General features: G+C 46.1%; 3 protein-coding genes across 7 annotated transcripts in view; 1 reads left to right on the forward strand and 2 right to left on the reverse strand.

Moving 5' to 3' along the window:
• The first annotated feature begins 10,198 nt into the window (after positions 1–10,198).
• On the forward strand, positions 10,199–11,221 carry LOC100452391 (protein mago nashi homolog). Its single transcript, XM_002824879.4, has 2 exons — positions 10,199–10,633; positions 10,945–11,221. The coding sequence occupies exons 1-2, from the start codon at positions 10,340–10,342 to the stop codon at positions 11,095–11,097; spliced, it is 447 nt and encodes a 148-aa protein (XP_002824925.1). The 5' UTR covers positions 10,199–10,339; the 3' UTR covers positions 11,098–11,221.
• Positions 11,222–18,468: 7,247 nt separating this feature from the next.
• Positions 18,469–19,098, reverse strand: LOC100459816 (golgin-45-like; the record flags this gene model as incomplete). The annotated part of the gene is given in 1 exon segment (XM_054530233.2): positions 18,469–19,098. A coding segment is annotated over 1 exon segment (561 nt), but the record flags the coding sequence as incomplete, so codon positions are not given.
• Positions 19,099–25,049: 5,951 nt separating this feature from the next.
• The window catches only part of ACTN1 (actinin alpha 1), a 105,349-nt gene continuing 103,807 nt past the window's right edge, over positions 25,050–26,591 (reverse strand). For 3 of the 5 annotated variants that reach the window (XM_024231894.3, XM_024231895.3, XM_063715594.1), the window contains exon 21: positions 25,050–25,750. In XM_024231894.3, coding sequence (XP_024087662.3) covers positions 25,592–25,750 — 159 coding nt within the window. In that variant the 3' untranslated portion in view covers positions 25,050–25,591. Of the gene's footprint in view, positions 25,880–26,591 lie in introns of all 5 variants that reach the window. The other 2 variants (XM_054530230.2, XM_063715595.1) reach the window with 1 other exon arrangement.

Here is a 26,591-nt window from a genome sequence, read left to right on the forward strand (position 1 = left end):
CTGAAATCTGGGTGCATCTTACAACTGATGGCAGGTCAGTTTATTTGGCAGCTGTTTTCCTTTCTTAGAGGAGCTAAAGTAAAGTGCCTCTTCAAATGAGTGGCATGTCAGATTCAATGAAATATAGGATGACTTATGGAGCCCTAATTATGCTGCAGGCATCATTTTGGCCAGTTAGCACACACCATCACACCCCTCCAAGAGATCTGCATTACAAACCACAAAAGCGGCTCAGAGGGGTTCAGAAAACTTCCCAAAGTCACACAGCCTGTAAACAGCAGAAGCAGCATTCAAACCCAAGTGTGCTGGGGCCGAATGCGTCTATCCTTCTCACTATATTGTTCTCGTCTCCTTTCCTTCTAGGTGAAGTGATGGGGGACAAGGCCAAAGTCAGTATGTCATTTCGGTCCTCAGGTCTGTGGGTCCTGGATAATTCTCCAGGGTAGGTCACTCCTCTGGCACCTCTATTTGGGCCCTTATTGCAATAGACCGAATGTTTGTGTACCCCCAAAACTCATATGTTGAAACCTAATCCCCAGTGTGATGGTATTTGGAGATGGGGCCTTTGGGGGTGATTAAGTGATGGGATTCATATCCTTTTATTTATTTTTCATTAATTTGCACATATTTTTGGGGGGATAGGATTTCACTCTGTCACCCAGGCTGAAGTGCAGTGGTGTGATCTCGGCTCACTGCAACCTCTGCCTCCCGGGCTCAAGTGATCCTCCCATCTCAGCCTTCTGAGTTGCTGGGGACTACAGGCACATGCCACCACATCCGGCTAATTTTTGTATTTTTTGTAGAGATGGGGTTGGTCTCTGTAGAAAGTAAAAAGTTTCTCTTCAAAGTTTCCCTTCTTGTTAAAGAATAAATCATAAGTGTTAGAAATAATAGTTTCTTTTAACAACTAACTATGCTAGACAAACTAACAGGTATGTAGTACATTCCATATCCTTGTACTTTAACCAGGATATCTGTGCTAGACATGCTCACAGGCATGTCCCTGCTCACAGCCTATGCCCCTTCCTTATTTGTGAATGTTATTACTTTTCTAAGTCCTTTCATAAGCAACTTCCCCTTTTCCTTTGTCTTTCTATTGCCATTACCTATTTAGAAAAGTTTTCAACTGTTAGCCAATCAGGTTTTAGTTTACATTGTGAGATCTGGCTCCAGCCAATGGAGACAAGACACAGTAGCAGGGACAAACTGCGTAAGGGAGGGATAAAAATTGCTTCCCTTCTTTGTTCAGGTGTGCTGTCACCATTGTTCCATCTGCGATGAGCACCCTTTCTGCAGAAAGTAAAAATGGCCTTGCTGAGAGAATTAAATTTATGTTCGAGTGCATTTCTTTGCAGCACCGGGGAACAAGCATTCTATTTCTTTTTTTTGAGACAGCCTCTCACTCTTGTCGCCCAGGCTGGAGTGCAGTGGTGTGATCTCCGCTCACTGCAAGCTCCACCTCCCGGGTTCACGCCATTCTCCTGCCTCAGCCTCCAGAGTGGCTGGGACTACAGGCACCCGACACCACACCCGGCTAATTTTTGTATTTTTAGTAGAGACGGGGTTTCACCATGTTAGCCAGGATGGTCTCAATCTCCTGACCTCGTGATCCACCCGCCTTGGCCTTCCAAAGTGCTGGGATTAAAGGCATGAGCCACCGCGCCCGGCCCACAGGCATTCTATTTCTAAATAAACATTTTTACATATAACAGTCTTGAACTCCTGGGCTCAAGCCTTCCACCTGTCTTGGCCTCCCCAAATTCTGGGATTACAGGCATAAGCCACTGCACCCTGCCCAAGTGTCCTTTTAAAAGAGAGCTTAGGCCAGGCACAGTGGCTCACGCCTGTAATCCCAGCACTTTGGGAGGCCGAGGCAGGTGAATCACCTGAGGTCAGGAGTTCGAGACCAGCCTGACCAACATTGAGAAACCCCATCTCTACTAAAAATACAAAAAATTAGCCGGGCATGGTGGCACATGCCTGTCATCTCAGCTACTTGGGAGGCTGAGGCAGGAGAATCACTTGAACCCGGGAGGCGGAGGTTGCAGTGAGCCGAGATTGCGCCATTGCACTCCAGCCTGGGCAACAAGAGCAAAACTCTGTCTTTAAAAAAAAAAAAAGAGAGAGAGCTAAGAGAACTCTCTTAGCCCTTCTGCCCTGTGAGGGCACAATGAGAAAACAGCCATCTATGGACTAGGAAGTGAGCCTTCATCACACCGCATCTGCCAGTGCCCTGATCTTCAACCTTCCAGCCTCTGGCACTGGGAGAAATAAATTTGTGGTGTTTAAGCCACATGGTCTACAGTGTTCTGTTGCAGTAGCCTGAACAGTCTAAGGCGCTTATGTTCAGCTCCAAACTGAGAAACTTCCAGGGAGCCCTGGCTCTGTGCTTACATGTCGCCCGGATCTGGAGCAGCTCTGTAAACCTGGCCTCCCGTGCCTGCCTCCACCCCACACCCTGCCCAGCTCTAGCTGTGGGTTTCGTGTGACCTTCCCAGGCCCACTGGGCTCCTTACTAGCCAAACCGGCTCCTCCACCCACACCAGGCCCTGGGTAAAGAGGTTGAAGTTTCTCCTCCAGGTGGCAGCTTTGGGAAGGACACGAATTGCAAGTTCTCCAGTCAGGCTGGAACTGGCAGGCTCTGTGGCCAGGCCAGAGCTCCCACTTTCATGTCAGCACTGACGGAAGGGGTCACTGGAAGGCCTGCCTGGGTTCTGGTCTCAGGGGTACCAGGAGACAGCAAGCCAAACCAGGGTCATTGTCCCCCACAGAGGCAGAGGGTCACCTTTCTCTTCCTCTATGCTGCAGCCCTCGCAACCCGGAGGACCCAGTATTCTCCAGACACGCCCTCCCTGGCTCCGGCTTTGCCCTTGCAGACCCCTGCATGTTCAGTCTCTCCCTGCCAGGGCTGGAGGACCCCCAAGTTGATGTTTCCAGTCTCAGCTGGGAGGTGGCCTCCATGCAGCCTCTTCACCTCTCCCCTAGCCCAGGACACGCTTCCCTGACAGCAGCTCTCCAACCACCATTGTAGCTTTTACTTACTCATGGCTCCACGAGTATTAGTGCCCATGATGAGTGGACACTGCGACAGTGCTAAGGTCTCCTTGTAGAGGGGACACAGAGTACTAGACAGACAATTACATTAGAGGGTGGCAAGGGTTACAGCAGTGACCCAGGCTGCAGCCAGCCCAAACCACTTCGTGACAGCCAACAGTGTGCACCCCTCCTCAACTCTGTGGTCAGCGACGTCAACTTCATAGATGGAAACCAGCCATGGGGGCAGTATTTACACCACGGAAATCAGCAAACTGCAAACCAGGGCTTTTTTCCCCATTCAGCAAGTTGTTAAATGTTTCCGAGCACCCCACTGCAGAAGCAGCATTACAGGGGACTGTGAGCCCCGAGAAGGCTGCTAGCTTCATTTGGGTTCACCCTAAAAATGGATCCTGAGACAAGCACTTGAGAGAAAGTATTTTTTTTTTGGAAGGCGACGTAGGGGAGAAAAAGTCATGTCTTTTGCTCACCCATCACAAGGCCCGTGGGTTGTCAGCCATGAACCCCTACAACAAAAGACAGATTTACAAAAGAAAAGCACACACATTTAATTCATATAAGTTTTACACGACACAGGAGTCTTTAGAAAATGCGGACCCAAAGAGACAGGGAAATTTGTACATTCTTAAGGACAGTCATGAAAAAGTATGTTGGACCAGGGGTGTATAATCTAATGGTAGAAATCTGGGAGAACTTAGCAAACAGAACAACAAACAGAACAAACAAAAGTCCTATTTGTTCAGGTTCTTCTTGGCCTCTCTGTGTCTTCTGAGATAAAAACGTTAATGAAGACGACCTACTTCAGGGTAGACGGGAATGAGGTCAGAAAGTGACCCTCTTCCTTCTGCGCTTTTCTCAGTTTCCTGCATCGTCATATACTCACTATGTCAAGGTGCTTATCCTGGGGTGTCTGAGCCCCATCAGTGATCTCAAAGAGCAACAACAGTGAGGCAGGGAAGGGAAGGGGCTTATTTAGACGGGGATTATCAAGCCATTTTGCCAACGTGGCCAGTTGGAACTCCATCCTACTGGGCATGGCAGAGGTAGAGCAGACCTCAGCGGTCACACGGAGCCGTGAGCAAGCCAGTATTTACTCACCAACCCCATCACTGTTTGGCCCACATTGACTCCCTGGCACTTACAGTGGGCCCTGTGCTTGGACCCAGCTTGCTCCTGTTTCCAGGAAAAATGCTGCACCTGAGGCACTCAGTGCAGGCAGCCGCCCTCAAATAGAGGTGACCTGGGTAGGGCACCACCGTGTCTGGTAAGGGAGCCCACCCAGGCTGGAGGCTCGGCACCCCCAGACTATACATTTCCTGCCTGCAGAGACTGCTGTTCTGCCCCCGGGCGTCCTTAAGACCTGTCAGGAAAGTCATAAGATTGTTGTGGCTTAGAAATCCCACCCCAAGCCGGCGCGGTGGCTCACACCTGTAATCCCAGCACTTGGGAGGCCGAAGCAGGTGGATCACCTCAGGTCAGGAGTTTGAGACCAGCTTGGCCAATATGGTGAAACCCCATCTCTACTAAAATTTCAAAAATAAAAAAATTAGCCAGGTGTGGTGGTGCGCCGTTGTAATCCCAGCTACTTGGGAGGCTGAGGCAGGAGAATCGCTTGAACCCGGGAGGCAGAGGTTGCAGTGAGCTGAGATTGCACCATCACACTCCAGCCTGGGCCACAGAACAAGACTCCATCTCGGAAAAAAAAAAAAAAAAAAAAGAAAGAAAGAAAAAGAAATCCTACCCCCAAAATATGGCACTCGGGCATTTGAGAAAACAGCAAAACCTAGAAAGGTCATTCTCTGACCTTCTCCCTCCCTTCTCCCCGAAGACCCTCATGTGAGAGGTGTCCTGCACCATACACAGAGAAAAGAAATGTCACACGGGAATGCCAAGAAGGATCTGAGCCAACAGGCCTTGCTGACTTCCCCCCGGTTTCTAAATTTCAGATCCTCCCTCCTTGTGCTCCAATCCTACTTCTGTACGGCCGTCCATAAAAACACAGGTTACCCGAGGTCTGTGAGTCTTCATTTTCCGAAGGCTCCCAAGTCACGTAAAACTGATATTGAATACATTTGTTATGCTTTCCTCTTATTAATCTGTCTTTTGTTATAGGGGTGTCAGCCATGAACCTTGCGACAGGTGAGGAAAAGATATTACTTTTTCTCCCCCACAAGATCAAAACTATTTTTATAGCAACACTAAGACATCAGTATTTTGCCCTCTCATTATCTTGCGCCCTCTCATTCTCTTGTGTGTACAGAATTTTCCAGAGGCTGCATGACATGTGATATTGCAGTAGATTGAATGCAGAAGCAAATATGAGTGTCCGGCTGGTTTCTATTAAGCCAGACATTAAAAAGATGTGAAAAAAATGTATTAAAAAGACTGATTTGGGGCCAGGCGCTGTGGCTCACGCCTATAATCCCAGCACTTTGGGAAGCCGAGACGGGTGGATCACCTGAGGTCAGGAGTTCGAGACTAGCCTGGCCAACATGGTGAAACCCCGTCTCTACTAAACATACAAAAATTAGCCAGGTGTGGTAACACCAAAAAAAAATAAATAAATACTGATTTGGGATGGTTCCCAGAGGATGGGAAGAGTAGTAAGAGGGTGGGGAGAAGGTGGGGACGGTCAATGAGTATGAAAAAAAAATAGAAAGAATGGATAAGACCTAGCATTTGACAGCACCACAGGGTGACTATAGTCAATAATAATTTAATTGTATATTTAAAAATAATTAAAAGAGTAGAATTAGATTCTTTGTAAGACAAAGGATAAATGCTTGAGGGGATGGATGCCCCATTCTATATGATATGATTATTATGCATTGCATGCCTTACCAAACAAAACATCTCATGTTCCCCATAAATATATACACCAACTATGTACCCACAAAAATTAAAAATTATGTTAAAAATAATACTGATTTTCTCACTTTTTGTTTTGGAAGATATAATTTAAAAAATTTTTATTATAAATATAACAATATTTACATTCATTATTTTTAATTAATAAATACTACTTTAACTTTTTCTTAATTTTCATTTCTAACGTGGTAAACATTGATAGTGTTGGGGCTCAGAAAACAATACCCTGAAGTCTGGACGTTGGGCAGGCTGAGTACTTTGAACTAAAGGAGATTAGAAGGCCTCAGAAGCAAAGTCTCTCTCTGACCTTCTCCTGCCCTCATTTCTCCTTTCCCCATTTCTCCCCGAAGCAGGTCATAGAAATTAGAATTTCTCTTCCCCAAGGCGTGTCATTAAAACTAGAACTCCTCTCCCGCAAAGCAAGCCATAAAACCTAGAGACCTCTGACTTACCTTCCCCTCAAGGTGGCCACAGGACCCTCACTGAAAAAGGGTCCCACCCCATACCTGGGGCGAGGACATGCCTCACAGAGAGGCCAGAAAGAATCTGAACAAACAGGCTTTGCCAAGATCCCTCCAGTTCATTACCATTGGGTCATACCCCCCGGTCTTTGTCTCTTCATCATGTAAAACTTACCCTGAATACCCTTGCTATGCCTCTCTCTGGTTAATCTGTCTTTTGTAATAAGGGTATGGGGTGGACCTTGCAACACCTTTTCCTCATTCAGAAGGCTTGCTGCAGGTGCCAGGTGCCAGTATTCTAGAAAAATGCTTTGCCTTTTTTTCCCCCCTCATTCAACCCTCCAAAGAGACTTAAAACAGAGGTCATTTTTAACTCCATGAGGAAATCAAGGTTTAGAGAATTAAAGCTGCTTAAGGACACAAAGGGACAGAGCTAGGATTTGAGCACAAGCAATCAGACCCTGCAGCCTGAACCTTCAAGCCTACAATTTCCTTTATATCCTACTACTTCAGTTCTCAGCACTCCTCCACACCATCACACAGTCTTATCTGCACCTGCTTGGTAATACCTGGGGACCACGGGGGCATCTTAGCATCAATTTGACATCCGTATGTGTCGCAGGTAAATGTGTCTCAAATTGGAGCACTTAGACCTGCCCATGTTCAGGAACTAAAATTCTATGAGAATCTTTAAGTTTTGTGTTTATTTTAACAAATAATCATAAGGTTTTTTTTTTTTTTACAAGTTTTTAAGGATGACATTGTTATATTACTATTTCACAACTGAAAGCCATTTTAACAGAATAAGACCTTAAATTTCCAAGTTAGAATTTTGCAGACTGGGTCCTGAGACATTTTCTTTGAAATAAAATGATCCCTCTTAACCTTGCCGGGGTTAAGAACACAATACTGCAGGAGTCCAGAACGTGCCGCCCCAAAGTATGAAGGATCCTTGAGCAGATGTGGGAAAGCTCCCTGCCCTCCATTTGCCTAAATGTAGGACATAGACTTACAACAACAAAAGGTGTCCCAACCCCCCTTTTTTTCTGAGATGGAGATTTGCTCTTGTCACCCAGGCTGGAGTGCAGTGGTGCAATCTCAGCTCACTGCAACCTCCGCCTCCCGGGTTCAAGCAATTCTCCTGCCTCCGTCCCCCAAGTAGCTAGGATTACAGGCTCCTGCCACCACGCCCAGCTAATTTTTGTATTTTTAGTAGAGACGGAGTTTCACCATGTTGGTCAGGCTGGCCTCGAACTCCTGACCTCAGGTGATCTGCCTGCCTTGGCCTCCCAAAGTGTGGGATTACAGGCGCGAGCCAATTTGCCCAGCCCCAACCACCTTTCTAACCAGGGAGAACAAAGGTTAACCACTGAAGACAGATTTAGACCCTATCAGCCTGGAGATGGTACCAGAGGACTCTACATTAATAAGCTTTACTAACTAGTCTTTGTCTGCCATTTATTTGCCTTCCCCACAAGCCACTGCCCCTAGAGACTCAAAGCCCTTTTCCTTTGTCTTGTCACTGCTCTAAAAATGGACTGTTCTTGGCTCTTTGTTGAAGATGCTACAACCTAGAATTCAAAGCTACCTCTTTGAGAACTATTCATTCTCTGAGCGTCTTCCATGCATACATAAAATATACATGTTAATAAACTTCTGTTTGTTTTTCTCTTGTTAATCTGTCTTTCATAACAGGGGCGCTTTTCTAACTACAAACCCATGGGCGCTATTATTTTTCCCCTGCAATACTCCAAAGCATGGAGCCTTGGCATCTGAGGTTTTTTTCTTTGTTTTTTGTTTGTTTGTTTGTTTTTTGAGACAGAGTTTTGCTCTTGTTGCCCAGGCTGGAGTGCAATGACGTGATCTCGGATCACCGCAACCTCCGCCTCCCAGGTTCAAGCGATTCTCCTGCCTCAGCCTCCTGAGTAGTTGGGATTACAGGCATGTGCCACCACGCCTGGCTAATTTTGTATTTTTAGTAGAGACGGGGTTTCTCCATGTTGGCCAGGGTGGTCTCGAACTCCCGACCTCAGGTGATCCTCCCACCTCAGCCTCCCAAAGTGCTGGGATTACAGGCGTGAGCCACCACACCTGGCCAAAACTGTCCATTCTTCATCAAACCTAAGCATAAAAATACCGTTTTCCCTGGGTCTTTGGGTCTTTATTTCTGAAGGCTCCCATGTGACATAAAACTTTGGTTAAATAAATTTGTCAAGCTTTCCTCTTCTTAATCTGTCTTTTGTTACAGGGGTGTCAGCCATGAACCTCTTGGTGGGTGAAGGAAAGATCTTAGTTTTTCTCCCCTACACCCTGCTTTCCTGGAGATCATTCCATTTGTAGTTTTCTCCCAATGAAACTTTTTTATATATGGTTATAAAAGTGACACTTGATTCATGCAAAAAAAAAAAAAAAAAATCAGCTAATACAACATGGTATAAAGATGAAAGTGTGGCCAGGCACAGTGGCTCACACCTGTAATCCCGGCACTTTGGGAGGCTGGACCAGGGGCAGGTCACAAGGTCAAGAGTTCAAAACCGGCCTGGCCAACATGGTGAAATCTCGTCTCTACTAAAAATACAAAACACAATTAGCCAGGCGTGGTGGCACGTGCCTGTAGTCCCAGCTACTCAGGAGGCTGAGGCAGGAGAATCACTTGAACCCAGGAGGCAGAGGTTGCAGTAAGCCAAGATCGCACCACTCCACTCCAGCCTGGGTAACAGAGCAAGACTCCGTCTCAGAAAAAAAAAAAAAAAAAAAAAAAAAAAGGGAAAGTGTGAGGGGCAGAATGTAAGGAGAGGGGCACCTTCAGGGGTGGAAGTGAGGGACGCCCTACCGATCCTGGGGAGGAACTGGGAGTGACAGGGCCCCAACTGTGAGATAGCTAGCCTCACCCTGCTCCCAACCTTCCTCAGAGCTTTCATGCTACCCTGGTTCCTGGGACCCTGTGACAACCCTGGGCTTGCCTTCATGGGATCTTTTCCCTGCGGAGGACGTGTTCTGATTTGATGGCACTTGGCGGGTTCCCCTGAGAAGCAGCCCCAAGGTGACCAGGACTCGGCTCCCAAATGTCCAGTTATAGCACTTTCTCTCCTCCACAGGACCTTCCCCCAGGGATTAGCGGCTGCAGACACCAAGATTGATGTCACCTTAGTGACACCTGGGGCAGCTGCTCCATAGGTCCCTCAGTTCCTCATCGCTCTCACAGCAGATGGGGCATTTCAGCTCAACAGATACGATCTGTGACCTTCGCCAGACAACACTCAAAGGCCTTCAACAACATCAAGGTGCACAATTTCCATAGGGAGACTCACCATGAGCACATAATGGAATGCCAAATGAAGCAGGTGCAGGGCCCCAAATTAGAAGAAAGGAGGGAGAGATTAGTACTCTCTTGAAGGTATCAGAGCCTGATATCCTCATCTGCAAACTGCAGGCACCTACTCAAAGAGCCACCAAGAGGAGATGAGATTGTGTATATGAAAGCACCGATCCAAATGCTGGCACGCAGCAATAGTTGGATCAGAATATAGATATGACTATTAGAAAGTTCTTTCTTCTATCCATACAAAATCTCCCTCTTGGTAATGATGAGGTTTCAATCTAGCACTTCTCAAAGGTGGTCCATGAACTTGTTTCCATTACCAGACCCCACCCAGAATGTCCTAGGGACAAATTCCCAGTTGTCTTTGCTTCTCTTAGAAATAATCAGCATCTCCGGGGACACAGTCCTACATGCTGCCTCTTTACCAATCTCCCTAAACAATTCTTGGGCATCGCAAAGTTTGAGAACCACTGGCGAAGTGGATAAAATATTGCTCCTGGGGATGAGGGAAACATAGTTTCAAGTCCTAGCTCTGTCACTCACTGGAGATCTCAGGCCGTGGCCTCCTGTTTTTGTTTTTTAAGAAAGGGTCTCTCGGTTGTCTGGGTTTTCAGCGGGCTTCCCGGGGACAAAAATGGTTATGGCTAGCGATTTCTACCTGCGCTACTACATAGGGCACAAGGGCAAGTTTGGGCATGAGTTTCTGGAGTGTGAATTTCAGCTGGATGGAAAGCTTAGATATGCCAACAATAGCAATTACAAAAATGATGTCATGATCAGAAAAGAGGCTTACGTGCACAAGAGTTTAATGGAAGAACTGAAGAGAATTATTGATGACAGTGAAATGACAAAAGAAGATGATGCTTTGTGGCCTCCCCCTGACAGGGCTGGCCGACAGGAGCTTGAAATTGTAATTGGAGATGAGCACATATCTTTTTTTTTTTTTTTTTTTTTTTTGAGACAGAGTCTTGCACTGTTGCCCAGGCTGGAGTGCAATGGTGCGATCTCAGCACACCGCATCCTCTGCCTCCCAGGTTCAACCGATTCTCCTACCTCAGCCTCCCAAGTAGCTGGGATTACAGGCACATGCCACCACACCCGGCTAATTTTGTATTTTTAGTAGAGACGAGGTTTATCCGTGTTGGCCAGGCTGGTCTCAAACTCCTGACCTCATGATCCACCCGCCTTGGCCTCCCAAAGTGCTGGGATTACAGGCGTGAGCCACCATGCCCGGCCCACATGTCTTTTACCACATCAAAAATAGGTTCTCTTATTGATGTAAATCAGTCAAAGGATCCTGAAGGCCTTCAAGTATTTTACTATTTGGTACAAGACTTGAAATGTTTAGTTTTCAGTCTCATTGGATTACACTTCAAGATTAAACCAATTTAAATTGTATGCTTTTCAAGCTGTTTGTATATTTAATTAAGGGATGGGAGGGTTTTTTTGTCATTTACAGTATTTTTTTTTTATGAATGTGAAGCTAACAAAAAAAATTGTATGTAAACTGAAAATAAGAAAATACATTAGCAGGCTTAATAGTTATCCTTACTTGAGTCCACACGGGTTGGACAGTCCCCACTGTCCCCACATTAAATTATGTAAATAAAAGCCACCTTTATTAAAAATTTGCTCTAATAAAACATACCAAATCCTGAAAAAAAAAAAAAAAAAAGACAGGGTCTCTCTCTGTGACCCAGGCAGGAGTACAGTGGTGTGATCATAGCTTACTTCAGCCTCAACCTCCTGGGCTCAAGGGATCTCCCCTCTCAGCCTCCCAAGTAGCAGCTGGGACTACAGACACGTGCCACCATGCCTGGCCAATTTTTGGTTTTTTTGTAGAGACAGGGTCTCACTATGTTCCCCAGGCTGGTCTTGAACTCCCGGCTTCAAGCAATCTGCCCACCTCAGCCTCCCAAAGTGCTAGGATTACAGGCATTAGCCACATAGCTTGGCCTTGTTTTTTTAAGTTGAGATAACAATGGTATGTGTGATGATTAAAGGTATGTCAATCATTTGAGATTTAGGCCAATGCAAAGTAAGTGCTCAGCAAATGTTAGCTATTGTTTTTCTCCTCCTAAATGCACCTTGTTGCTTCTGCTGTCCCTTTGTGGCACAGATCCAAGCCCCTTCAGCACCCCAGGAATACCCCAGCGTTATTCCCACTAGGAGCAGTCTGTGGAGCACTGGGAAGCAGCAGGGGGGAAGGGTTGGATTTTGCTTCCTGGTCCTCTTCTGACATGCTTTAAGGGCACACTTGGCCACTGGAGGGCAGCATCCACTCACTCGTTTTTTAGGAAGTACATTCTAAAAACGCATTTTCCAGCTGCAGAGGTGCAGAAGATGGAAGGAAGTCTTCATGGGGGCTTACTGGACACTGGGTTAGTTCTTTTATCCTAGTGGTTCATTTTATGCTTCCTATTCCAGGCAGCCCTTAGTAAACAGATATAACCTATCACAGAATACACAGAATAGGTTCTATAAATTTTTTTTTTTTTTTTGAGACGGAGTGTCGCTCTGTTGCCCAGGCTGGAGTGCAATGGTGCAATCTCGGCTCACTACACCCTCCACCTCCTGGGTTCAAGCAGTTCTCCTGCCTCAGCCTCCTGAGTAGCTGGAACTACAGGCGCATGCAACCACGCCCGGCTAATTTTTGTATTTTTAGTAGAGATGGGGTTTCACCATATTGGTCAGCCTGGTCTCGACCTCCTGACCTCAGGCGACCCACCCACTTCGGCCTCCCACAGTTCTGGGATTACAGGCATGAGCCACTGCACCCAGCCTAAGTTCTATAAAATATTAATACAACCTATAAAATATAACCTATATAACCTATAGAGAGATGTTTTCCTTAAAGAACTGTTTTCTCGTTGTCTTGAATCATAAAATGAGAATTTTGTTTCTAAACCTGGGGTCTCCTACAGGCACCGAGGTCTCCACAGGTGACCCCTGCTGTGCCACATGCCTGCATGCCTGGACCCCCACTCCTCCTGCAGGCACACAGGAGCTTCCTATTCTCCCGCCCTGTCCGTGGGGGCTGACCATGAAGAACAGGGGGGCAGCTGAAGGAGAGGTGGCAGCTCCTTCCCAAGCCCTTGGTGCCCCCTCCTTACCGCAGCAGCAGGAATGGTTTCTCCACCTGTGGGTCTAAGTGTTCCAGTGCTGTTTGAGGACCTGGTGTGGGGATCCTTCCCAGCCCATCTCAAGGGTCTAGAGCGGGACTTCTAGGTGAAGTCACTGTCCCCAAGCAGGTCCCAGAGAGTGGGCTGGGTCCTAGTTTGGGACACCCCAAAGCATTCACTAGATGAGGGTTCTAGCACCAGTGGTTTACGTGGGAGGTGCAGGGGATGGAAATGAGGAAGAGACTCAGGGAAGGGGGGCTGCCAGTGAGGCTGTGCTATGAACTCAGCACCGCATGGGCATCTGCACTGAATCCTGTGGGAGAAAGAAGCGCCGAGAAACAGTCTAAAACATGTGCCTCAGAATCATCCCATCCAAGTGTGAGGGAGCTGAGGGCCTCAGACACCCACCCTGAGGGCTGAAGGCTGCTCTTAGTGGCTGCTTCTTCAGTAGCCTGCTCCATCCACAGGCAGAGCGGGCTTCTGCAGTTCTTGGGGGAAAGCCCCAGGCACAGAGATGCAGGTACACACAGGTGGAAGTTTGCTGGAGCAAACTGAAGGGTGGGACAGGCATGGGCGGGGTGATGACAGCTGCTGCTAGAGGCTACCTTCACCTCTGACTCAGGTGCTGGCTGCCTATTGTCCCAACAGCGCTTCTCCTGGATCTGGGCTGGGAGCCCACTCCTCCCCATGCTCATGGATGTCTGTCCTGCCTGTTGACCAGCATCTGCCTCTGGAGAAGCCCATGCCCTATATGAGTTTTGGAGGCAGGCAGAATGGGTTTCTGTTGCTTGCGATAAGGAGCCCTGACACGCATTCTGAATTCAGGTGGTCTGGGTGGGGCTGCACCCTCCACCCTAGGGTGAGCATACAACCCAAGCTAGGCCTCAAACAGTAAGCGTAGAAAGTAAAGTTTCCTCTTCAAAGTTTCCCTTCTTGTTAAAGAATCAGTCGTAAGTGTTAGAAGTAATAGTTTCTTTTAAAGCCTAACTTCCTTCAAGCCTCCTTGCTTTGTGCTATTAACTCTTTGTTAAGCCCTATCGTATGTAGTTATTAGATATAAAGGAGTAAGTGCATTCTATGTCCTTATACTTTAACCAAAATACTTGTGCTAGACATGCTCACAGGCACGTAATACAGTCTATGTCCTTGTACTTTAACCAAGATATTTGTGCTGGATGTGCTTACAGGCATGTCCCAGCTTGTAACCTATGCCCCTTCCCTATTTGGCATAAGCAACTTCCCCTTTTCCTTTGTTCTCCCTTGCCTTTACCTATTTAGAAAAGTTTTAAATTATTACCCAGTCAGGTTTTAGTTTAGATTGTGAGGTCTGGCTCCAGCCAATGGAGACAGGACACAGTAGCAGGGACAAGCTGCATAAAGGATAAAAATTGCTTCCCTCCTTTGTTCAGGTGTGCTCTCACCATTGTTCCATCTGCAAGGAGCACCCTTTCTACAGAAAGTAAAATTGCCTTGCTGAGAAAACTTTTTGTCTGAATGCTAATTTTTCCTTGTGGTGCCGGGAACAAGCATTCTATTTCTGAATGAACATTTTACATATAATAAGCAAATCCCACTGTCCTGGCTGGGGCCACTATGTTGCCTGCCTCCACCTGGGGTCACTCCTTTTTCTCTCTGCTAGACTTTCAACCACAAGGTGGGGAAGCTGGAGCTGCTGGAAGTCATTTTGCTACCTTGGAGAGAGACGCTTTTGAGAATGGGGTCCAGCCAGAGAAGCCAGGCCCTGCTGGCATTTGAGTCTCTGCCTCAGCCACCTGGAAAGTCAGCATTACCTCTGGACACTTCAGTTATTTGAGCCAGTAACTTATCCTTTTTTTTTTTTTTTTTTCGAGGCAGAGTCTTACTCTGCTGAGTACACTGGTGAGATCTCAGCTCACTGCAACCTCCACCTCCTGGGCTCAAGCAATTCTTGTGCCTCAGCCTCCCTGAGTAGCTGGGACTACAGGCATGTGCCAACATGCCCAGCTAATTTTTTGTATTTTAGTAGAGACAGGGTTTCGCCATGTTGCACAGGCTGGTCTTGAACTCCTGAGCTCAGGCAATCCACCCACCTTGGCCTCCCAAAGTGCTGGGATTACAGGCATGAGCTGTCACACCCAGTTTATCCTTCTGTCTTTACCAGCTTAGATTGGGTTTTATGTTTCCTGCACCCAGACGGGTCCTACCCACTACACAATCTAATGGTTACTGTCACCCACAAATGCCACTGGGTTGGGTACATTGATGACTTATTACATTTATTATCTCATGCCAATTGTACATAAAACCAAATTATTCCCACCTCCACTTCTCTCTCTCCTCCCGACTATCATGGCCCCAAACTTTGCTGTCCCGTACAGAGCACTGGTCTACAAGTCAGGAGACCTGAGTGCTCACCTTAGCTCTGCCTCAGCCCCTGTGCCTTACAGCAAGGCAACCCATGCTCCCAGGCCTTGGTTTTCTCCTACAATGAATGGGAAGGTTGGACTCCATGACTTCAAAGGTGTTTCCAACACTAACATTCTATGGGCGTTCTTTTCCTTCTTCAGCTGCATTTAGCCAGTCACTGAGGATCACAGAAGTTCCCTTGGAAATTTCTAACCCATTCCTTCTGCATTCCCCATTTCCATTACCTATATAATAAGAATGGGTTTCTCTTTTTCTTCTTTAAATGCTGCTTTCACCATGGAGTGCAAATTTGGAACTAAAAAGAATCTTGCAGTGAGTACAGCCCAGGAAGCCCCCTCACTCCCTCACCACCAGAAGATTCTGGAAAAGCAAGCGAAGATTTCCACTCATTTTGATCCTCAAAGTCCCAAATGAGCCTCAACCACTTGATCTTACCAAACCACTTAGTGTTAGTGGTTGTGCCCTGCCCATCTCTCACAGTCCTTATAACATTTGCTTTGAGTAGGACTTGGGTTACAAATCCAATCCCAAATCCACCTGCACTAACTCAAATTAGAGAAGGGAAATAAATGCACCTGTAATCCCAGCTATTCAGGAGGTTGAACCAGGAAGATCGCTTGAGCCCAGGAGGTCAAGGCTGCAGTGAGCTATGATTGCACCACTGCACTTCAGCCTGGGTGACAGAGTGAGACCCCATCTCTTAAAAAAAAGAAAAAATTAAGTTTTGCTTAAAAAAAGAAAGAAAGAAAAGGAAAATGTGTCACGAGGTACCAGGATACAATTCATGTCACTCACCCACAGGTTCGGGCTGACACGTGGCAGGATCTCTTCTCCACTGTTAGCATTGCTTCATTCTTCTCTCGTCAGAGACCAGCTCTCTGTGCTTCACAGCCACATTGGCAGAAAACCACCAGCTTCTGAGCTCCCAAGTTATCAGTCCAGCCCGAGATTGAAGTAACTCTTTTCAGCTGCTTCACCACACTGTTGACTCACATTTAGAGTCTTCTCAGCCTCTTTTCCATGTGGTCCCACCATATCTTCCCACCTTGGAGACAGGTTTCGGTTTTTTAGACCCAGTTTCAGGGTTTTATGTTTATTACTATGAAATGTAGCCTTGTAAGATTACTCCCATCATGACTGCCTATTAAGGTCTTTTTGAACCTCAAATCTCCCATTTACCTTATTGGCTTCATAATGGCCATGGGTTTGATGAGTCCAAGTCATTAAGAAAAATGACTGGCTGGGAATAATCACTGGTCCTCACAGCATGCAGAAATGTCCCTGCAAGTTGTCAGATGCATAAGCCAGCACATTCTGGCATGTTCGTTTCCACAGCCACTTACTCCTCTAGTGGGACTCTCCATCCACTCCCCTTTCCCCATCGTTCCCACCCGGATTAGAGGAGATGCTGCTTGTCTGAATTTCAGCAAGGACAGAGACATCTTTATATTGCTCTTCTGTAGAGCCTGGTATCCAACCCCAAAAGAAGAGCTGATCAAGCAGAGCCTCTTCTACCTGGAACTGGGCTGGGCCCAGGGATCCCTGTATCTTTTTTTTTTTTTTTTTTTTTGGGTAGGGGGGCGGGGGACAGAATCTTGCTCTGTTGCCCAGGCTGAAGTGCAGTGGCAGTTTTGGCTCACTGCAACCTCCGCCCCCTGGGTTCAAGCGATTCTCCTGCCTCAGCCTCCCGAGTAGCTAGGATTACAGGTGCCTGCCACCACGCCCAGCTAATTTTTTGTATTTTTAGTAGAAATGGGGTTTCATCATGTTGGCTAGGCTGCTCTTGAACTCCTGACCTTGTGATCCACCCACCTCAGCCTCCCAAAGTGCTGGGATTACAGGCGTGAGCCACCGCGCCTGGCCCCCCGTATCCTTTTACAAGTGTTCACAAGCCATCTTTTAAATAGCTTGTTTCCAGAAGCCAGCTTCCCCAGGTACTGGAGTTTGCAAAATTTCTCTTGCATTGTTGGTTGGAAAAGTAGGACTTAAGGAGATTTCTAGACAAGAAAGCATGATTAGAAATGGAAGATGCTACAGAGTGCAATTAGAAAGTATATCTTAAGGTAATCTGTGATAAAAGGGGATGTTTTATATTGCTTTTAAGTTGACATTAAAATATATTATTATTTGACCAGATTTGTCTTTTAAAGACTTCTCTACTGATAGGCCCTTCTGCAACAAATTTGCATAATTTGATATAAATATTTTGTAATTATTCTTAAAGGCCAATCAATGGGCATTTATGATGGCTTATAATAAATATACAATAGTATATATTACATAATATATATTAATTGATGGGTTGCATTTTCTTCTTTGAGATTATACAATGTTTTAGAAACAGTCTACTTTTTATAACTATCAAGTGGATATTCTTGTGTGTTGCATTTGCTAAAAAGAGTCAACAGTTAAGAATCTGTTACTTTTATCTATGTCCGATTGTGTCCATTCAGAATACAGAATCCCCTGCATAAAACTAACATGTTTTGCTGAAGTACTTAATTTGGCTCTAAAATATTTATTCTTTTTCTAACTTATAGCATTTATTTTAAAAAGATTAATCCCTTCATCCACTTATCCAAGGCTCTTTTGTAGCTCAAAAAATTACCATAAAGGGGAAGAAAGCCCTCTGGCCTTCTACTACAATTACTTTAGAGTAGGGGTCAGAAAACTTTTTCTGTAATGGATCAAACAGTAAATACTGCAGACTTTGCAAGCCATACATGCCCTGCTGCATCTACTCAACTCTGCAGCTATAGTGCAAAAACAACCTAGACAATAGTGAATGAATGGGTGTGGCCATATTTGACTCATGGTTGTAGTTTGCCTACCCTTGCTTTAGTGTAACTAAATTAACACTGTTGATATAAAATATCCAGTAAGATAAATAATTTAGTGCTTAAAAGAAAGTTATAGAACCTTTTACTTTTAGAGTCCTTTAGGAAAAGCATCATGTATTGCTTGGAAAGTATTCTCTATTTTAAATATTAAATACAGTTTAACACACAAGAATATCCAACTTGCTATTTATAAAAAGTAGACTGTTTCTAAAACATTGTATAAGCTCAAAGAAAAAAATGCAACTGTATTTAAATTTTAAACACAGTTTCATTCTTTTATTATCCTGAGATATTTATTAAGAAGGGGTAATCTGGAGCCTAGTAAGTAAAACGTCTTTGGGTATATACACTTTGTAAATAGGAAGTGATATTACTTCCAGCATTGTAAGAACCCCAGCTCCCAAATAATAACAACTCTTGGGTAATAAGCAAGTACCTGTAGCATGCCTCCAATATATTGACTGTTAAAGGGCAGTAAGTTCTCCCTGGCAGTGACTGCAGGAATTGAAAGTTATATTTTCATATCTAGCCTAGAATCATCCAAAATTTTTCTTTGCAGCAAGTAAGGTGGTTGGTGAAAACTCAAAACATGGATTATCAGGCCAGCTCTCTGTATAGGTAGTTGGATCTAAAGTTCGTAGAACCGTTTCAGCCATTTTCTCAGCTGGGGTACTGCAGAATTCAACTGTCGATGGAATCTTTTTCTGATTGTTAATGCCAACATTTCCCAGAAGATGAGAATTTACTGCTTTTGCCAACTTGTGATTTGTTAATGCCAGTTCTGCTGTGCTGTGGGGTTGTACACTAGGGGAGTAAGGTTGCCCTCTTCCCCACTGCAAGGAGACTAAGAGCTCCTCCAATAATTTCTGGGTAGCTATCATTTCCTGATGAAACTGTTCCCGTTCACTTAGGAGATCCTGTATGGCCCCACGTGCATCACGTTTTTGACACTGTAAAACTGCTCTTGAGGCTGGGTGCAGTGGCTCATGCCTGTCATCCCAGTACTGTCGGAGGCTGAAGCAGGAGGATCACTTGAGGCCAGGAGTTCGAGACCAGCCTGGCCAATATGGCAAAACCCCAACTCTACTAAAAATACAAAGATTAGCCAGGCGTGGTGATGGGTGCCTGTAATCCCAGCTACTTGGGAGGCTGAGGCACAAGAATCACTTGAACCCGGGAGGCAGAGGTTGCAGTGAGCCGAGATTGCAACACTGTACTCCAGCCTGGGCAACAAAGTGACACTCCGTCTCAAAAAAAAATAAAAGAAAAGCAAAACTGCTCTTGATGCTCTTGAGTTGGTTAACTCATCTGCCATTACCCTGCTTGCAAGGAATTTACTTCGCCATACATCACACTGTATTAACATACGTTCTAACTGTTTGGAAAGCTGAGCTGTGTTTCAACCTAGGGCTTCATTTTCTAAAATGAGCTGATTTTTCTCAAGGACTAGACACTCAAAGTGATACCGAAGATCATCCCCAACAGAAGCCACCAGCAACTTTTAAACTCATGATTTACCTCCATCTGTATACGGAGCTGGTTTCAAAGACCTTCTTTGTCCCGTAGTAACCTTCTTTCATAATTCTTGAGCTTTTCCTTTTTTTTTTGAGACGGAGTCTCGCTCTGTCACCTAGGCTGGAGTGCAGTGGCACGATCTCGGCTCACTGCAACCTCTGCCTCCCAGGTTCAAGCGATTCTTCTGCCTCAGCCTCCCAAGTAGCTGGGACTACAGACACGCACCACCACGCTCGGCTAATTTTTGTATTTTTAGTAGAGACGGGGTTTCACCATATTGGCCAGGCTGGTCTCAAACTCCTGACCTCGTGATCCACCTGCCTCAGCCTCCCAAAGTGCTGGGGTTACAGGCGTCAGCCAGCCTCCAATACATTCTTTACTCTGAGAGTTCCTTATTAGGTTCTATAATTCCCTCTGACTGACCAAGTAATTCTCCTTTATGATGTCCCAGAGACATCATAATTTTGTTGGAGCTATCATGAGTTATTTTATTTTTATATTTTTGTTGGAGCTATCATGAGTTATAGCAGCTTGGGGATCTAATATTCTTTTTTTCTTTTTCTTTTTCTTTTTTTTTTGAGACAGAGTTTTGCTCTTGTTGCCCAGGCTGGAGTGCAGTGGCATAATCTCGGCTCACCACAACCTCTGCCTCCCAGGTTCAAGCAATTCTCCTGCCTCAACCTCCCGAGTAGCTGGGATTACAGGCGCCCACCACCACGCTCAGCTAATTTTGTATTTTTAAGTAGAGACTGGGTTTCTCCATGTTGGTCAGGCTGGTCTCAAACCCCCAACCTCAGGTGATCTGCCCGCCTTGGCCTCACCAAAGTGCTGGGATTGCAGGCGTGAGCCATCACGCCCAGAGGGACCTGATATTCTTACAGCTTCCATTTCTACTGCTTTTCAGTGAGCATTTTCCCTGGCTGAACTCCTGGGCTCTCTGTGATGGAACTGCTTTCTTCCATGGACCCTGAAGGCTATGATGGCTTCTGGATTGGACCCCAGAAGGAACTTCAACAGATTTAGGTGGCTCCTCAGTTGGGGATGAAGGGCGACTTTGGTTTCTAAACTTTTAAGAGTAGTCATTTTTTTCCCTTAACCACTGAAAATGCACTCCAAGACTTCTACTGAACAACCTCTAAGATTCTTATTCTCCCCATTTCAGGGGGCTTCACTTGACAGGCTCTTTGAATCGGTATCACCAGGTTAACTTCTCACAGACTTCTTCCATTCCGAAGACCTGCCCAGGCCCTCCAGACATCCCTTACATTGCCTTTGGATTAAGTTTAGGATGTATCTTTCTTTTCCTCTTCCATCAAAAATAGAATCCAGATTTGGGGGATTTGACAGGCAATAGGGCCCACAGGCCATATTATCCTCAATCTAAGATATGATCAGATTTATAGATGCTCCATTATTTTATGAGCTATAAAGAAAAAGTGTAACCAGTTAAACCATAACACAATGCTTTCTTTAGAATTTTATTATGTTCTTTATGTACTCATATATGTACATTATTATATACTTATTGAAAGAGCTCAGACTTTTTTAGACATGTATCATGTACAATATGAGGAAACCAAATTTGCTAAAATTCTCTTCTGAATCCCTTGTCAGAGTCTTCTTCTTCTTTTTTTTTTTTTTTTTTTTTTGAGACAGAGTTTCGCACTGTCACCCAGGCTGGAGTGCAGTGGCGTCTCGGCTCACCGCAACCTCCACCTCCGGGGTTCAAGCAATTCTCCTGCCTCAGCCTCCCGAGTAGCTGAGATTACAGGCACCCACCACCACACCCAGCTAATTTTTTGTATTTTTAGTAGAGACAGGGTTTCACCACGTTGGTCAGGCTGATCTCGAATTCCTGACCTCATGATTCACCTGCCTCAGCCTCCCAAAGTGCTGGGATTACAGGCGTGCCTGGCCCAGAGTCTTTAAGTGCCTGTTTTTCACACACCGTTGCCTGCTGTGCCATCAATAGAACTGAAAATGCAGCATTTCTTTTTCTTTCTCTCTCTCTCTCCCCCCTCCCTCCATCCCTTACTCCCTTCCTTCCTTCAGCATGATCTTGGCTCACTGCAACCTCCATCTCCCAGGTTCAAGTGATTCTCCTGCCTCAGCCACCCAAGTAGCTGGGATTACAGGCACGCGCCACCACATCTGGCTAATTTTGTATTTTTAGTAGAGATGGAGTTTCACCATGTTCTCAGGATGGTCTTGAACTTCTAGGCTCTAGCGATCCGCCCACCTCAGCCTGCCAAAGTGCTGGGATTATAGGTATGAGCCATTGCACCCTGGCTAGCATTTCATAAGCCAGTACTACACCATGATCATCAGCATTTTCTCTCTGGGTACCCACTATGCAAGTTTTGATACCGGAGCTTGATCTTACCAGGAGATAAGATTAATGGAAGTTTTTGAGACAACAGACAGGACTCACATTCCTGTCTCAAATAGGCAGGCAATGACACTAAGTCATGACTACTATCTGGCCAACAGCAATTCTAAGACACCATTAATCCTAAAGTGAGATCGACTGTATGCTGTATCTCGATATCAGAGATGCTAAAATGTGAAAATTGATGAATTGAGACAGTTCTTATGAGGCCACCTTTTGGGTTATCCTAAAGGTGATACCCAATCTAGCCCATGAGCAATGGCCCCAGCCTCATCCACTGACAGGCATCACTTTATCAGACCAGGTCAGACTGGGCCAAGTGCATCCTGGACATTTGGAATTGGGACTAGTCTCTTGTGTCAAGAAAATGTCAACACTAGGCACTGTGGAATTGACCTCTGCCACCATGGGGAGGTGTGCACCCAAAGCTGGGCTGCAGGGAGAGGAGGGAGGCTGACACACAGACAGAGGCCAAGATAAGCTAGAGAGAAGGCAGGACCTCAGCCTCCCAAGGGCTTTCCAGTTCTGTGGCTGGTGCCTACCTGGAGCTGGGCTGCCCTCTGGCTCCTGCATCTGAGACAACAGGAAGCCTTACATCTCCTTCTGGGCCCAGCTATTCTGGCCTTTTTGGGCTCTCAGAGCTTGGAAGCTTCCTTCTCCCCTCTCCATGGATGGCGCTTTTAAGGCTTAGGAGGTCAAGTCCAGCAGCTAAGGCAGCCTCCCAAGGGCCAATGTTGCACACTCAGACCTTTGAAGCTAGGGCAGTTTCTCCAGCAGGTCATGCCTATGCCACAGGTCACTGACATCAGGGAGGCAGCCAGCTCCCCAGGGCATGAACGATGGAGCACATATTAGCTTCCTATGGTTCTGTAACAAATTATCACAAATGAAGTGGCTTAAAACAACACAAACATATTATCTCACAGTTCTGGAGAATAGAGACCCAAAATGGGTCTGTAGACTTGCATTCTATCTGGAAGTTCTCAGGGAGAATCTGTTTCCCTGGCTTTTCTAGCTTCTAGAGGCTGTCCGCATTCATTGGCTTGTGGCCTCACATCACTCCAACCCCTGCTTCTGTTGTCCCATTTCCTCTGATGCTGGCATGCCTGCTCCCTGAGGACCCACCCAGATAACCCAGAACAATCTCCCCACTTCAAGATTCTTAATCACATCTACAAAGTCTTATTTGTCATATAAATTAACAATCATGAGTTCCAGGGACTAGGACATGGACATCTTGGGGGACCATTACTCAGCCTACTACTACTCGGCACAGAGACTGAAAGCGGGTTCCCCTTAATGATATTTTTCTGTAATCAGGCCTTTTTCTTTAAGAATATTTTGAACAGCGTAACAAAGCACAGCTGACTTTTTTCCCCCCTTTTACAGACAGGGTCTTGTTATGTTGTTCAGGCTGGACTCAAAAGTCCTGGGCTCAAGTGATCCTCACCTCAGCCTCCCAAGTAGCTGGCACTACGGACATGCACCACCACGCCCTGCTAGAGCTGGTTTTTATACAACTCTAGGGACAATACCCATTGCCACTTATTAAATGCCTACTGTGTGCCAGGGAGAGAATGAAAGCAACATTATCGGCCCCATTCAAGGAGGTCACTTGCCCAAGGTAATCCAAATGGCCGGGGACAGACAGACTTGAGCTCACATCTGCCTCCCTTGACAGGCACTGATGTTGAGGTTGTATTTCTTCCCTTGGCATCCATAATGCAGACCCTAAAGTCTTGTTTGTGTTGGAGAGCTTTGGAGCCTTAAATTCAGAGGCGCTTCACACAGCTCATGCCACCTGCAGAAGTACCAGAGAGCCTGGCATAGGCCAAAGAACTGGCAAAGCCTTCAGTCTCTCCTCACCACCTCAGGAAATTGAATCTGTTCTCCCTCCTAGTAACTCACTTAGCCAAATGACTACACTTGTTGGGCACTAACCCCATGTCCAAGAGACAACTATGAGCTGGTCCAGTGATGGAGGAGGTGGGTGGCAGCTAGGTCACACTCCTGCCACAGATTTGGTACCCAGAACAGTCATTAGGGTTTTGTTAAGGGATGGACAGGCCAGAGAGAGGAGAGATGGGCCTTCATGAAGATATCAACAAAGTCCCTACAAAAAAGTCAGAGGTAGATAAAAATATTAGGCAGGAAAGAGATGTAATGGATTCATCCCACTGACGCATGAACAATTAATTGCCACCTGTCAATTGTCAATGGGAAGAATTCCATCCACCCAATCATTTAAAGCAAGCTGGAACCGGTTACAACGAGAATTGGTCAAGGATGAAATTCAAAGGATGCCCAGGGGGCCAGTGATGTAACGGGTTGCAAAACAAAGGTCAGATAAAAGGCATGGGCTCAGGGGCCCTGGTGCCAGAGCAGACGGCATCCTATAGAGACTATCTTTTACTCTGGAGAAGCTAGAGCAGTACACACAGTATTCGGCATTCAGGGATGGGGCCTGAGATTCTGTATTTCCAATGAACTCCCAGGTGATGCTGAATAGCTGCCATCTGTGGGTCATCTTGAATAGCAAGGGATGAGATGACTCTTAAGAGACAACTCAAGCTGTTCCCTGCAGCAAAAATAAAACGAGTGGGGGGAATGCAGATGTCACAGAGCTGTTTGATGCCGTGGAAAAATGAAGGTGGGGTTTATCATCAAGAAGTCCTTTACACATACATGACTTTCCGTCCAACTCATAGGAGACTGTGAAGAAATTACCTTTTCCTTTTTAAAATGAAGAAACCGAAGTGTAAGAAGATTGAACACAGCAGGGTCAAAAACATTAGAAGTAGATACAGGTGCCCCACACCATCCTTGACTCCACACACACTTCCAGAAAACATCAAGCAAGGAGCAGGCAAAGAGCTGTCATAGGAGTGTGGTTGTTTTAATACCATCTGTGCCAAGCAATATCAAAGTTGTCCATACTCTCCAAGTTTGTCCTATTTTTAATAGACAATATTAAAAACTTTTTAAGTGTGTACTGATAAAGAGACTAGTCACACCTCTGAGGGGATTTAAAAATGAGAAGCCACATAAATTATCTTCCTTAAAAAACAGCCATTTCAAAAGATTTTCTTTAATATCATAAAATATTTTCATGGACAAGTGAGCTAGCAAACACACATGCACCAATGTGCCTTTTGACAAGAGTACCCCCTACCCCGACTCCCACACCAAAGTGGACATGAGATTGGAGAAATGAATACAGCAGATGGAACAGATAGAAGAAAAAAAAAATCAGTAAAAAGGATGGAATATAACTTTGTGCTTGGTTATTTTCCTATGTCACAACAAAACAAGACATTTCGGTGCAAATAGTTAATCTTTCCTCTTTTTTTCCATTTGTCTGGTGGAGAAAAAAATACTTTTTCTATAATAAAATATGTAGTTTTTTGGTTTTTAACGTAACTTTTTTTTTCTTTTTTGCAGAAAATAATTTTGTAAACTGTCACTTCGCGGGCAGGGAGGCTCGATGCCACGTGGGCCCCAGCTCACCCGGGTGGAGGCTGGGAGCTGAAACCGAACCCAGGCAGGAGATGGGCGACGGCGGAGGTGCAAGGCAGGGCACGGCGCACAAGACGAGGGCGGCCGGGCGGGGTGGATTAGAGGTCACTCTCGCCGTACAGCGCCGTGGAGAAGGACATGTAGTCCAGAGCACCTGGCACGGAGTCGGGGCCGGTGTAGGGGGCCATCCGCGCGATGCAGTACTCAGCCTGGTCGGGCGGCAGCTCGCGGCGCAGCTCGTCCATGGTAATGTAGTTCTGCGAGGAGAGAGTGGTCAGGAAAGCCGCAAAGTCCAGCAGCCGTAAAGCGGCGCGGCCCGACACAGCCGCAAAGCCTGGCGGCGTGAAGGCAGCATGTGCCGTTTGCATTTTGCCTCCCTCCTGGAACTACAGGATGTACGGACATAAACATCCACACATGTAGATACCGCATACACAACATGTATTTTTAAAATTCTCTCAGGTTTTCCACTTCAGTACCTACTTTGTAAGCCACTTTCCAATCTAATTCCATGTGCCAATTACACCTATAATCATCTTCTGAATCACACTAGTCTGCATAATTGCGTGCTGGAGCAGTATCAGCAGATACTCTGGTGGAGCGTATAGGTTCCCGGGGGGACCCCACACGCACTCAGCTGAGCTCTCCGGAGGCCTCGGACAGAGAGTCTAATTTTAATGAGCCCTCCAGCAGATTAAGAACACCATCCATGTTTGGGCATCACTGCTTCCCAAATACGGCCAGGCTATCTTAAGCTCCTTTGCAGAAATGTGGGCCTTTCCCCATGCAAGCAGCTCCAGCCTGGGTATCTGCCTTCTCCCAGGTTTGCTCATGATAGGTCTACTTGGAAGCTGCTTCTTTTAGGAGCTTCAAGATCCAGGAGAGCTCATTTGGGGGCTCTGACCCACAAGGTAGTCGCCCTGCACCATGCCCTACCTCTGCCAGAGTGCCCTCGGAACCAGTTTGAGGGAGGGTGGAGCTGCCACTGTCAATCCAAAAGTCGGGAGACCAGGCCCCTAGCTGGGTTCCAGTTTTCCTCCTCTACAAAATTAGCCACTACAACTAAGTGGTTTGAGGATCCTTCCAGCTCCAAGGTGC

This window comes from Pongo abelii, chromosome 15 (assembly GCF_028885655.2).
Source record: "Pongo abelii isolate AG06213 chromosome 15, NHGRI_mPonAbe1-v2.0_pri, whole genome shotgun sequence".
Taxonomy (NCBI): domain Eukaryota; kingdom Metazoa; phylum Chordata; class Mammalia; order Primates; family Hominidae; genus Pongo; species Pongo abelii.

Coding starts and splice junctions, on each gene's coding strand:
- LOC100452391 (XM_002824879.4), top strand. CDS start 10,340: ATGGTTATGGCTAGCGATTTCTACCTGCGCTACTACATAGGGCACAAG. Junction 10,634..10,944: donor TTGTAATTGGAGATGAGCAC/ATATCTTTTTTT, acceptor TGCCCGGCCCAC/ATGTCTTTTACCACATCAAA.